The sequence below is a fragment of the Leptodactylus fuscus genome, chromosome 7, assembly GCF_031893055.1.
Source record: "Leptodactylus fuscus isolate aLepFus1 chromosome 7, aLepFus1.hap2, whole genome shotgun sequence".
Lineage (NCBI taxonomy): Eukaryota > Metazoa > Chordata > Amphibia > Anura > Leptodactylidae > Leptodactylus > Leptodactylus fuscus.
This window is the reverse complement of record NC_134271.1, coordinates 154,625,738-154,639,150: the sequence shown is the minus strand read 5'-3', so window position 1 is coordinate 154,639,150 and position 13,413 is coordinate 154,625,738. Positions and strand designations below refer to the sequence as shown.

At 43.6% G+C, this 13,413-nt stretch overlaps 2 protein-coding genes across 2 annotated transcripts; one reads left to right on the top strand and one right to left on the bottom strand.

Annotated features, from left to right (window-relative positions):
- Positions 1 to 4,113: 4,113 nt before the first annotated feature.
- On the bottom strand, positions 4,114 to 7,695 carry PFDN2 (prefoldin subunit 2). The gene is made up of 4 exons (XM_075283321.1): positions 7,588 to 7,695; positions 6,200 to 6,288; positions 4,648 to 4,771; positions 4,114 to 4,536 (listed from the first exon to the last, which is right to left on the bottom strand). The coding sequence occupies exons 1-4, from the start codon at positions 7,624 to 7,626 to the stop codon at positions 4,366 to 4,368; spliced, it is 423 nt and encodes a 140-aa protein (XP_075139422.1). The 5' UTR covers positions 7,627 to 7,695; the 3' UTR covers positions 4,114 to 4,365.
- A 25-nt stretch (positions 7,696 to 7,720) lies between these two features.
- NIT1 (nitrilase 1) lies at positions 7,721 to 10,042 on the top strand. Its single transcript, XM_075283318.1, is given in 6 exon segments — positions 7,721 to 7,769; positions 7,772 to 7,790; positions 8,238 to 8,489; positions 9,036 to 9,139; positions 9,319 to 9,578; positions 9,646 to 10,042. Coding segments are annotated over 6 exon segments (939 nt in total). The 5' UTR covers positions 7,721 to 7,735; the 3' UTR covers positions 9,916 to 10,042.
- The last annotated feature ends 3,371 nt before the right edge of the window (positions 10,043 to 13,413 follow it).

The following is a 13,413-nucleotide window of genomic DNA, read 5'->3' as shown; positions in this document are numbered from 1 at the left end:
CTCATAGCCATGGTTAAGATCGGACGTGGTAGATCCGATGAACCCCCTGATTCGAGGGATCGACCGAGTCAGTCAGCAGGGATGCAGAAGTTCCTCAAGAAGCAGCTGTCGGGCTCTCCGGCACTCCCAAAGAAAATAGCCCCTGAGGATGCTGCCCGCTTGAGGGATGGGACACCTGACTCTGATGGGGATAGCTCCCTACAGGACAACCCTCCGGCGCCCATCTCCAAAGGGTATTTCAAGAAAACTCTTTCTCAGACTCTCTACCAAGCCCTTGCTCCTGTATTGAGCGAACTATCTGCGCTGCGTGCTGACTTTGCCACTGTCACCAGCCGTGTGGATTTGTTAGAGTCCCACCAGGGAGAGGTCTTAAAGCTGCCTCATCTATGTCGGAGCGCCTGGACACCCATACTGCACATTTCAATTACACCTATTTGGCGATGGAGGATCTGGACAACCGGTCCTGCCGTCGAAACCTTCACATTACAGGTCTACCAGAGACCTACTTGCCGGAACAGCTCCCTCTCATTGTTGCTGAAGTCTTTGCCTCCATGATGTCCCTGGAGAGGGTCCATAGGTCAGTTCGCCCAAAGCCTAGCCCTGAGGACCCGCAGCGTGATGTGGTGTGTGCCCTCCTATCTTCCGCACACACTATGGACCTTCTCCGAGCGGCCAGAGATAGGACGGACTTGGCCTATGAGGGGTACCAATTGAGACTCTATCAAGACCTAGCGCCTTCCACTCTCCAAAAACGCAGGTTACTTAAGCCCCTTCTGGATCACCTAAAAGCTAAGGGCCTCCGATACGCTTGGCTGTTCCCCTTTGGGATAGTGATCCTGCATAAAGGCAAGAGGTATGCTGTACATTCGCCACAAGACCTAGATCGCCTATGGGAGGTTCTGGACATTCCCCCGATTTCTGTCCCCTCGTGGATGCCGGTCCAGGAGGAGCCCATAAGGATCCCTGCACTGCCAACTATCGCCCCGGATCCCTCTAGTTCTTCGGGGAGAAACAAGTCGCCGAAGGCCCGAAAATCCCTGTTGGCTCAGACGGAATCTGCGACTTCTGCGACTACCTCTATGGAGGATTAATGGTGTCACCTGGTTTACATTTGCTTTTTTTTTTGACAAGGACTTCGTCGGATTGTTTCCCCCTCTCCCCTCGTACGTTATGATCGCCTTGACTCTCTGATGCCATTCTCTTTTTGCATAAACGCCACCTTACAATCATCATATATGTCCTTATTGTTTCCTGTGTGTGTTATGAGGGGTCTTGTTGTTTGTTCTTCTTACAGTCATTTTGGTTCACTTTAGTTGTCATTGCGATAGTAGTGGTCGTACTCTCCGCCTGGTGACCGCCACGTGTTTCTATGTTTGGTGGAGAGTTGTGGTATGGCGGGCGCTGTGTGTCTCTTCGTTTTTGTTTGTGATTTTTGTAGTCTCCTTTACCCCCTCCCCTTTCCCCCTCTCTCTCCCCTGCCTATTTTTTCCCCTCTTCTCTTGTTATCTGCTGGTTACGTGTCCGGTACTGTTTGCTGTTTCTTATGTTTTGGTTTTTTTCGGGTGGCGGTCACTTCTCTCGGGGAATCTCTTCCCTCATGTCTGACTGTTTGTAGTACTTTATGCTCTGATGGGATCACCACTTTGGTGATCTGTGTTATCCTACTGTCGCTCACATGTTCTACCTAGAGGATACCACCTGTGATTTTGTGTTATCTGATTTAGCTCTACTTTTGGCATTGTTTGCCTGGAAATGCTCCGTATATGATCTTATGCTCAGTTGTTGCACTATTTTGCCTTTTGTACTGTTCTTTTAAATAACCTGGAAAACCAAATAAAACTTTTGAATTAAAAAAAAAAAAAAAAAAGGCTGATCCCAAACGCTGTTCTTGTGGACCTGATGGGACATGTTCTGGATAGATAACTAAGAATACGAAACTCGTCGGTTCTTTCTAGAAGACAACTTGTTAACTGTTGGAGTTAACGTTTAAGCTGGCCGTGACCATTAGATGGATGTTGGCCAAACCCATCACATTGGTGGAAGGAGTTAACCATCTAATGTGTACGTGGCCTCCAGACTATCGGAGGAGATAAGGATCGGATTTTAACTGTTCTGTTCAATTGTTTTCGAGGTGATAAGTCACGGCCAGAGCTTTAAGCACGATCTACCTCCCCTTCGGTTTCAGGTCGCCCTTACACTAGATTTTTGGGGTTCACTATCCACGAATTGTTGTTATACTCTGGGGTCTCTTCAGGGTAATAATTGGAGGCCATGGGGAGGTGTTACAATCATTCATACTCACCTCTCTGGACTTTACCATGGTGTGCTATCTTTATGGTCTTCAGGTCTCCTGTGTCATCAGTGGCCACGGGTCACCACTGAGGCTCAGTCACATTGGGGGTATCAATGTCCTGATGCTTCACGTTGGTTTTCCCCCATTTGGACAAACCATCGCCAGATTTGGCTTCAGGTACCATCTTTATGCTGATGACACCCAATTATACACATCTTCCCGTGACATCACCCCTGCACTCATACAGAACACCAGCAACTGTCTCTCTGCTGTCTCTAATATCATGTCCTCGCTCTATCTGAAACTAAATCTCTCTAAGACTGAACTACTACTGTTTCCACCATCTAACAGATCTGTCCCTGATATATCCATTGCAGTCTCAGGCCTTACTATAACTCCTAGGCAGCATGCCCGCTGCCTTGGGGTCATATTTGACGCAGACCTTTCCTTCACCCCTCATATTGAATCACTCGCACGTTCATGTCACCTCTACCTCAAAAACATCTCCAGAATACGTCCTTTCCTTACCAGAGATACACTAAAGACACTTATTGTCTCTCTGATTCATTCTCGCCTTGACTACTGTAACTCCTTACTAATCGGTCTTCCCCTCACTAAACTCTCCCCTCTACAATCTATTCTGAATGCAGCGGCTCATCTATCAGGCTAGACGCTACAGCGAGGCCTCCGGTCTGTGCCAGTCACTACAGCGAGGCCTCCGGTCTGTGCCAGTCGTCACATTGGCTGCCTATTCATTATAGAATAAAATATAAAGTTATCCCCCTCCCCCACAAGGCTCTCCATAATGCCGCACCTCCCTACATTTTCTCCCTCATCTCTGTCTACCGCCCAACCCGTGCTCTCCGTTCACTCAATGACCTAACACTTCCATCCTCTATTATCAGAACCTCCCCCGCTCGTATACAAGACTTCTCCCGAGCTGCACCACTTCTCTGGAATGCTCTACCCTGGACAATAAGATTAACTCCCAATTTCTACAGTTTCAAACGCAAACTAAAGACGCATCTTTTCAGACAAGCCTATCACAATGTCTAACGTAAACCCTTAACCCTCCTCTGTCCCTGCTCCCACATTACCCCACATGATATGATGCCATTTCAGGCTAACTCTATATGTCCAAGCTCCATCCACATGTTACAGGACACGACTGGTGACGGCTCATAGTCTTATGTTTATGTAATGACAGTCACCTCTAATACAGAATTGTCTGAACATTGTATAAGCGATGCTGCCCCTGCTACCTCTTGTGTCACCCCCTCTACCTCATAGATTGTAAGCTCTTGTGAGCAGGGCCCTCAGTCCCATTGTGTGAAATGACTTTCTCTGTAATGTATCTTTCTGTCTGTATTTGAACCCTACACATTGTACAGCGCTGCGGAATATGTTGGCGCTATATAAATAAAATTTATTATTATTATTCACGTCCTGACGATGTCCTCATGTGACCACTGAGGCCCAATCACAGACCTCAGCGGTGACCCCAGAGTATAACAAAGACACTTCTGGTTTGGACTGAACTGAAACGTGTTGGAGAACCCTGTGAAGATTTACGAAGCTGATCTCACGAGGTTCGGCCATTTTTAGATTTGGCGCCAGTCTGAGCCACATCATCTACTATATATAGGAGGAGGAGCCCCAGAACCCCTCGATTCTCACAGGGGAGCCGATGACATCTGCGGTAGATTCAGCCATAGCTTGTCCACCTCTAAGATCCTTCCTCAACCTCTTAGAACAAAACTTGTGAAAAATCAGAAAGCGGCCATGTCACCTGTTGAGTGTAATAAAGTATTGACACCCTATAACCGCAACAACAAACTTTATTTAACAAAACAAAAATCCCAAAATGAAACAAAAACAGCGGACCTGCCCAATGTAAACCCCGTAGTATTTATTTTTTAGTATTAGATGGACGCTGGCCGAGGTCTGTGACGGGTGACCCAACTTCTGAGGTGCACAGTACGGAGAGAAGAGTCATGTGTTACCGGTGGAGGGGGCTCAGGATCTGTCCGCCTTTAAATAACAGTGAGAAAGATGGCCGACCCGGGAGAAGATCAGGACACCAGGACGCCGGCAGAGGTTGGTTTGCCATCCCCGTTCTCCTTGGGCTGCTGCTTCTGGTCGTCCTCGCCCATCAGGCGGATGTTATGCTTTTCCCGGTAGTCGTTCAGCTCGCGCCCCTTGGTCTGCAGCTGCGTGCTCAGCGTCTCGATGATCTTATTGATCTGCAAGGTGATTGGTGACAATTACTGATAATAATGGGCCTGAGCAGCTGTGGAACAAGAAGGCCCAGCAGGTCCAGCCATGATAGGTGATGGACATAAGAGAGTCCTTACCTGCTCCTTATTATTCTCTAGCGCTGGGAGAACTTCCTTCACCGTCCGCTCCACCAAGACCCCTCCAACCATGCGATAACACTTCCGGGTCTGATCCACCTCCTTAAGAGTGTCAATCACCAGTCTACACAGCAGGAGAACAAGGGGTTAACGATTTGTATACTAGAGAGCGGTGACATCACTGAGAATACAGCCTATCCGTATACTAGAGAGCGGTGACATCACTGAGAATACAGCCTATCCGTATACTAGAGAGCGGTGACATCACTGAGAATACAGCCTATCCGTATACTAGAGAGCGGTGACATCACTGAGAATACAGCCTATCCGTATACTAGAGAGCGGTGACATCACTGAGAATACAGCCTATCCGTATACTAGAGAGCGGTGACATCACTGAGAATACAGCCTATCCGTATACTAGAGAGCGGTGACATCACTGAGAATACAGCCTATCCGTATACTAGAGAGCGGTGACATCACTGAGAGTACAGCCTATCCGTATACTAGAGAGCGGTGACATCACTGAGAATACAGCCTATCCGTATACTAGAGAGCGGTGACATCACTGAGAGTACAGCCTATCCGTATACTAGAGAGCGGTGACATCACTGAGAATACAGCCTATCCGTATACTAGAGAGCGGTGACATCACTGAGAGTACAGCCTATCCGTATACTAGAGAGCGGTGACATCACTGAGAATACAGCCTATCCATATACTAGAGAGCGGTGACATCACTGAGAATACAGCCTATCCGTATACTAGAGAGCAGTGACATCACTGAGTATACAGCCTATCTATATACTAGAGAGCGGTGACATCACTGAGTATACAGCCTATCCGTATACTAGAGAGCGGTGACATCACTGAGAATACAGCCTATCCGTATACTAGAGAGCGGTGACATCACTGAGTATACAGCCTATCCGTATACTAGAGAGCGGTGACATCACTGAGAATACAGCCTATCCGTATACTAGAGAGCGGTGACATCACTGAGAATACAGCCTATCCGTATACTAGAGAGCGGTGACATCACTGAGAATACAGCCTATCCGTATACTAGAGAGCGGTGACATCACTGAGAATATACAGCCTATCCGTATACTAGAGAGCAGCGGTGACATCACTGAGAATACAGCCTATCCATATACTAGAGAGCAGTGACATCACTGAGAATACAGCCTATCCGTATACTAGAGAGCGGTGACATCACTGAGAATACAACCTATCCGTATACTAGAGAGCAGTGACATCACTGAGAATACAGCCTATCCATATACTAGAGAGCGGTGACATCACTGAGAATACAGCCTATCCGTATACTAGAGAGCAGTGACATCACTGAGAATACAGCCTATCCGTATACTAGAGAGCGGTGACATCACTGAGAATATACAGCCTATCCGTATACTAGAGAGCAGCGGTGACATCACTGAGAATACAGCCTATCCATATACTAGAGAGCAGTGACATCACTGAGAGTACAGCCTATCCGTATACTAGATATACTATATTCATTAGAGAATGGGACATCTGATATACTTACGTGTGCTCGTTCAGCTCCATCTCCAGCTCCGCCGCCTTAGATGCCAGTCCTCTCTGTTCTTGCCGAAGGCGATTAAACCCGGCCACCACCTGAAGGGTCAGAAGGACAAGAAATTAACAATAAAGCAAATACTTCAGTCACTTCTAATAAATGTATAAGGAAAATGTTTGTTCTTGTACCGTGTTAGCCAGTGGGTAGGAAATATAAAAAAAAATATAAAAACCTTGATAGTCTTCAGTAGGTGATACCTTTTTAATGGCTAACTAATAATGAGGACAGATTACAACGTTTCGGAACTCTCGGCAACTTTCTCAAGTAAATTTACTTGAGAAAGGAGCCGAGAGTTCCGAAACGTTGTAATCTGTCCTCATTATTAGTTAGCCATTAAAAAGGGATCAACTACTGAAGACTAGCAAGGTTTTTATATTTTTTTATATTTCTAATAAATGATGAACATATAATATATATATATATATATTACATCAGTGACATCACCGCTCTCTGTATATAGTGATATATTACATCAGTGACATCACCACTCTCTCTATATAGTGATATATTACATCAGTGACATCACCGCTCTCTCTATATAGTGATATATTACATCAGTGACATCACCGCTCTCTCTATATAGTGATATATTACATCAGTGACATCACCGCTCTCTCTATATATAGTGATATATTACATCAGTGACATCACCGCTCTCTATATATAGTGATATATTACATCAGTGACATCACCGCTCTCTCTATATATAGTGATATATTACATCAGTGACATCACCGCTCTCTCTATATATATAGTGATATATTACATCAGTGACATCACCGCTCTCTATATATAGTGATATATTACATCAGTGACATCACCGCTCTCTCTATATATAGTGATATATTACATCAGTGACATCACCGCTCTCTCTATATATAGTGATATATTACATCAGTGACATCACCGCTCTCTGTATATAGTGATATATTACATCAGTGACATCACCACTCTCTATATATAGTGATATATTACATCAGTGACATCACCGCCCTCTATATATAGTGATATATTACATCAGTGACATCACCGCTCTCTCTATATATAGTGATATATTACATCAGTGACATCACCGCTCTCTATATATAGTGATATATTACATCAGTGACATCCCCCCTCTCCATACACATTACAGTAGTGACGTCACCAGTGCACACAGATACATTACAGCCCTGTATATTACTCTCGGGTCGCGCCTGACACTGCAGACATGTGGGCGATGCATGCTGACTCCTTGGAGAGGGCGGGGCCTCAGGACACGTGACGGTGGCGCGGGGTGTGTACATATATATATATATAACGGGTCAGACACGGGGTATATACACAGGGGGTGTCACCTGCTCCGCCGCGATCTGTTTCGCCGCCGCTGACGCCATCTTCCTTCTCCTCACACTTACAGCCGTTGCTACGCGCACCGGAAACCTCCGCAGTCAGGTGACTTCCGGTCGCACTCCGTCCGCCATCTTGAGTGCTGGCAGGCGCCGGATGGTTGGTTACGGACGGCTGCTGGGACGCCGGGTTACGTCATTGCCGGGCTGTGGTGAGTGACGTCACGTCATCTCTCTCTATACAGTATCTGAGTGTTCCAGGCGGGTGTGAGACAGTGTGGAAGGTGAGTCCGTGCTGGAGGGACTACAAGTCTCAGCCTGGCGTCACCTAATAACGATGAGCTGAGGGATGTGAGGGGGGGGGGGGGGTCTTTGTCTGAGGAGCCTGTGCATGGGGGAGGGGCTTGTAGTGATGGCTGGCATGTTACACCCTCACCCATCCTCTGTATTTGTCCTCCGCACACACCCATACAGGAGGTATCTCTATCTGTATCATCCCTTTAAGGGCCCCCCATTGATGGTGCCTATAACCGGGGTCATCTTTACAACTCTGTCCCCGCATGAGCGCCCCCTCTGGCTGACGGGGGAGGGGCTCCTCGGATTAGCTATGTTTTGGGGGGTTTCTGTCCACCTGATCCCTTGATATGTTCTGTCTCCAGGTCCAGGACAATGTCGTCGTTGGTGGGAGCCCAGAAGCCGCTGATCGCCGTCTGTCAGATGACGTCCACCGCCGATAAGGAGCAGAACTTCTTCACCTGCTCGCGGCTCATCCATGAGGCCGCCATCCGCCGCGCCTCCATGGTCTTCCTCCCCGAGGCCTTTGATTACATCGGCAGCAGCAACGAGGAGACCCTGAGCCTGGCGGAGACCCTGCAGGGGGAGCTGATACAGCGCTATAGTGCCCTGGCCAGGTGAGGAGGGGGCAGCGGGGGCGGGGCTGTGACAACCAAAACAAAACCGACTCTCCCGTCATGTCTGAGGCCCCTCACAGACGACCGTATGTCTGCTCAGTGCGCTCTACGGGTGTGTCCCAGATACCGCACTGACCCATTCATTTCTATCGGCCCACGGACATGATTGTGTGTTACACGTGTCTGTATGTAGCCTGACAGTCCGGGCCACAATATGCAGGTCCTATTCCTATCCAGTTATGTGGCCCCTAGCCTAAAGCTGCAATCCTAATTCATATGCTCCAGTCATATCTAAAGCTGCACACACAATCCGGACGCCCCAGTCATATCTAAAGCTGCACACACAATCTGGACACTCCAGTCATATCTAAAGCTGCACACACAATCCGGAAGCTCCAGTCATATCTAAAGCTGCACACACAATCCGGACGCTCCAGTCCTATATAAAGCTGCACACAATCCGGATGCTCCAGTCCTATATAAAGCTGCACACACAATCTTCGGGTTGTATGCCCATACCTTGTGGTTTTTCTCCCCCGCTCTCAGGGACTGCTGCATCTGGTTGTCTCTCGGAGGATTCCATGAGAAGGGATTGGACTGGGACAAGGATCGGAGGATCTCCAACTCCCACGTCATCTTGGATGCTGCAGGTAGAGACTCTGCTAGATAGTGATGTCACCTGTTATACTCCAGTCACATCCAGAGCTGTAAACAACTGTAAGCCTGATGGCTGCAGCTCTGGATGTGTCTGGAGTACTGGGGAGGATGTAACTCGCACTCTCTGTGTATCGGTATCTCCTGTGTAATATATTCCGTATCACCGGCACAGGAAATGTCGTCTCCGTCTACCGTAAAACCCACCTGTTTGATGTGAACCTGAAAAGTGGCGTCACCCTGAGGGAGAGCGAGTTCACTGTCCCCGGAACTGAGATCGTCCCACCTATCAGCACCCCAGCGGGGAGGGTCGGCCTCACCGTCTGCTACGACCTGCGCTTTCCAGAGATGTCTTTGGCGTTGTCCAGGGAAGGAGCGGACATTCTCACCTACCCCTCGGCCTTCACCATCACCACAGGGCTGGCGCACTGGGAGGTGAGTCTTCACGAATACGATCCTGATTAGATACAGTGTGATACTTACCACTTCCTCTGCTTTGCAGGTGTTGCTGCGAGCCCGTGCCATAGAAAATCAGTGCTACGTGGTGGCGGCGGCACAGACTGGTGCTCACAATGCTCGCAGGACGTCGTATGGCCACGCTATGGTGGTAGATCCGTGGGGGGTGGTCGTAGCGCAGTGCACAGATGGTACGGGTTTATGCTATGCTGAGATCGACCTACCGTATCTTCAGAAGCTGCGCAGGGACATGCCACTGCACGATCATCACCGTCCGGAACTGTATGGCTATGTCAGCAGGCAGACACCGGACTGAAGAACTCACCAATATGGCGGATACAGGTGTAGCGAGGATCAAAATTATAATGGACACCAACACATTGTGATTGACAGCTGTAATCTGACCACAGGAGGCCACAATAAATGGATCTCTTGATTTCTAAGGTGTGTTGTCCTCCACAAAAACGTCTCCAACCTGGGGCTATACTGCAGGTGGGAAACTAAACCCCCCAAGAGGCATGGTGGGAACTCTAAGCCACTGTCCAGGTGGAGGCCAATGATCGTCGACCATTACCATACCATATACCAACAGCTGTCATGGTATTGTCAGAAATATTACTGCATCTAATGGTGGCCAACACACAACATGAGGGAGTGACTGAAACAGTATGTGAGGTCATTACAGTATAGGAGTAGTATTATAATGTTGCCTCCTATGTACAAGATTATAACTACTATAATACTACTCCTATATACAAGAATATAACTACTATAATACTGCTCCTATGTACAAGAATATAACTACTATAATACTACCTCCTATGTATAAGAATATAACTACTATAATACTACTCCTATGTACAAGAATATAACTACTATAATACTGCCCCAATGTACAAGAATATAACTACTATAATACTGCCCCAATGTACAAGAATATAACTACTATAATACTACTCCTATGTACAAGAATATAACTACTATAATACTACTCCTATGTACAAGAATATAACTACTATAATACTGCTCCAATGTACAAGAATATAACTACTATAATACTGCTCCTATGTACAAGAATATAACTACTATAATACTACTCCTATGTACAAGAATATAACTACTATAATACTACTCCTATGTACAAGAATATAACTACTATAGTACTGCTCCTATGTACAAGAATATAACTACTATAATACTATTGCTATGCACAAGAATATAACTACTATAATACTGCTCCTATGTACAAGAATATAACTACTATAATACTGCTCCTATGTATAAGAATATAACTACTATAATACTACCTCCTATGTACAAGAATATAACTACAATAATACTACTCCTATGTACAAGAATATAACTACTATAATACTACCTCCTATGTATAAGAATATAACTACTATAATACTACTATGTACAAGAATATAACTACTATAATACTACCTCCTATGTACAAGAATATAACTACTATAATACTACCTCCTATGTACAAGAATATAACTACTATAATACTGCTCCAATGTACAAGAATATAACTACTATAATACTACTCCTATGTACAAGAATATAACTACTATAATACTGCTCCTATGTACAAGAATATAACTACTATAATACTACTCCTATGTACAAGAATATAACTACTATAATACTGCTCCAATGTACAAGAATATAACTACTATAATACTACTCCTATGTACAAGAATATAACTACTATAATACTACTCCTATGTACAAGAATATAACTACTATAATACTGCTCCTATGTACAAGAATATAACTACTATAATACTGCTCCTATGTACAAGAATATAACTACTATAATACTGCTCCTATGTACAAGAATATAACTACTATAATACTGCTCCTATGTATAAGAATATAACTACTATAATACTACCTCCTATGTACAAGAATATAACTACTATAGTACTGCTCCTATGTACAAGAATATAACTGCTACAATACTGCTCCTATGTACAAGAATATAACTACTATAATACTACTCCTATGTACAAGAATATAACTATTATAATACTGCTCCTATGTACAAGAATATAACTACTATAATACTACCTCCTATGTACAAGAATATAACTACTATAATACTGCTCCTATGTACAAGAATATAACTACTATAATACTATTGCTATGCACAAGAATATAACTACTATAATACTGCTCCTATGTACAAGAATATAACTACTATAATACTGCTCCTATGTATAAGAATATAACTACTATAATACTACCTCCTATGTACAAGAATATAACTACTATAGTACTGCTCCTATGTACAAGAATATAACTACTATAATACTATTGCTATGCACAAGAATATAACTACTATAATACTGCTCCTATGTACAAGAATATAACTACTATAATACTGCTCCTATGTATAAGAATATAACTACTATAATACTACCTCCTATGTACAAGAATATAACTACTATAGTACTGCTCCTATGTACAAGAATATAACTACTATAATACTATTGCTATGCACAAGAATATAACTACTATAATACTACTCCTATGTACAAGAATATAACTATTATAATACTGCTCCTATGTACAAGAATATAACTACTATAATACTACCTCCTATGTACAAGAATATAACTACTATAATACTACTCCTATGTACAAGAATATAACTACTATAATACTGCTCCTATGTACAAGAATATAACTACTATAATACTGCTCCTATGTACAAGAATATAACTACTATAATACTGCTACTATGTACAAGAATATAACTACTATAATACTGCTACTATGTACAAGAATATAACTACTATAATACTACTCCTATGTACAAGAATATAACTACTATAATACTACCTCCTATGTACAAGAATATAACTACTATAATACTACTCCTATGTACAAGAATATAACTACTATAATACTACCTCCTATGTACAAGAATATAACTACTATAATACTACCTCCTATGTACAAGAATATAACTACTATAATACTACTCCTATGTACAAGAATATAACTACTATAATACTACTCCTATGTACAAGAATATAACTACTATAATACTACCTCCTATGTACAAGAATATAACTACTATAATACTGCTCCTATGTGCAAGAATATAACTACTATAATACTACCTCCTATGTACAAGAATATAACTACTATAATACTACTCCTATGTACAAGAATATAACTACTATAATACTACCTCCTATGTACAAGAATATAACTACTATAATACTGCTCCTATGTACAAGAATATAACTACTATAATACTACTCCTATGTACAAGAATATAACTACTATAATACTGCTCCTATATACAAGAATATAACTACTATAATACTTCTCCTATGTACAAGAATATAACTACTATAATACTGCTCCTATGTACAAGAATATAACTACTATAATACTGCCCCTATGTACAAGGAAATAATGGTTCAGCCAATGTACATGTGAAATGAATGTGTCCAGGCTGAAGATAGAGGTTCTCATTCTAGAAGACTTCTTCGTTAACCTTTGTACCGAGAGCTCTTGTGACAATGATTTACCTGATGGGCAAAGTCTTGACTTTAATGGTGAATAAGGTCCTGTAGTCTATAATTTTGATGGGGTTTATAACTGTCCACTCCTTGAGTAGGATACCACCTTGAGTAGGATAGTGTAAACCTTATCAGTGGATTGAGACGTGTGATGTGACAAGGTCTTGTAACGACTGTGTTGGAGTGTCCTCTATAAATGAGACTGCTTAGTCTTCAAATTTTGGGGTGGAATGTCTTCAGAATTTGGCAGTGTTGAGTCCTCTGAGGGA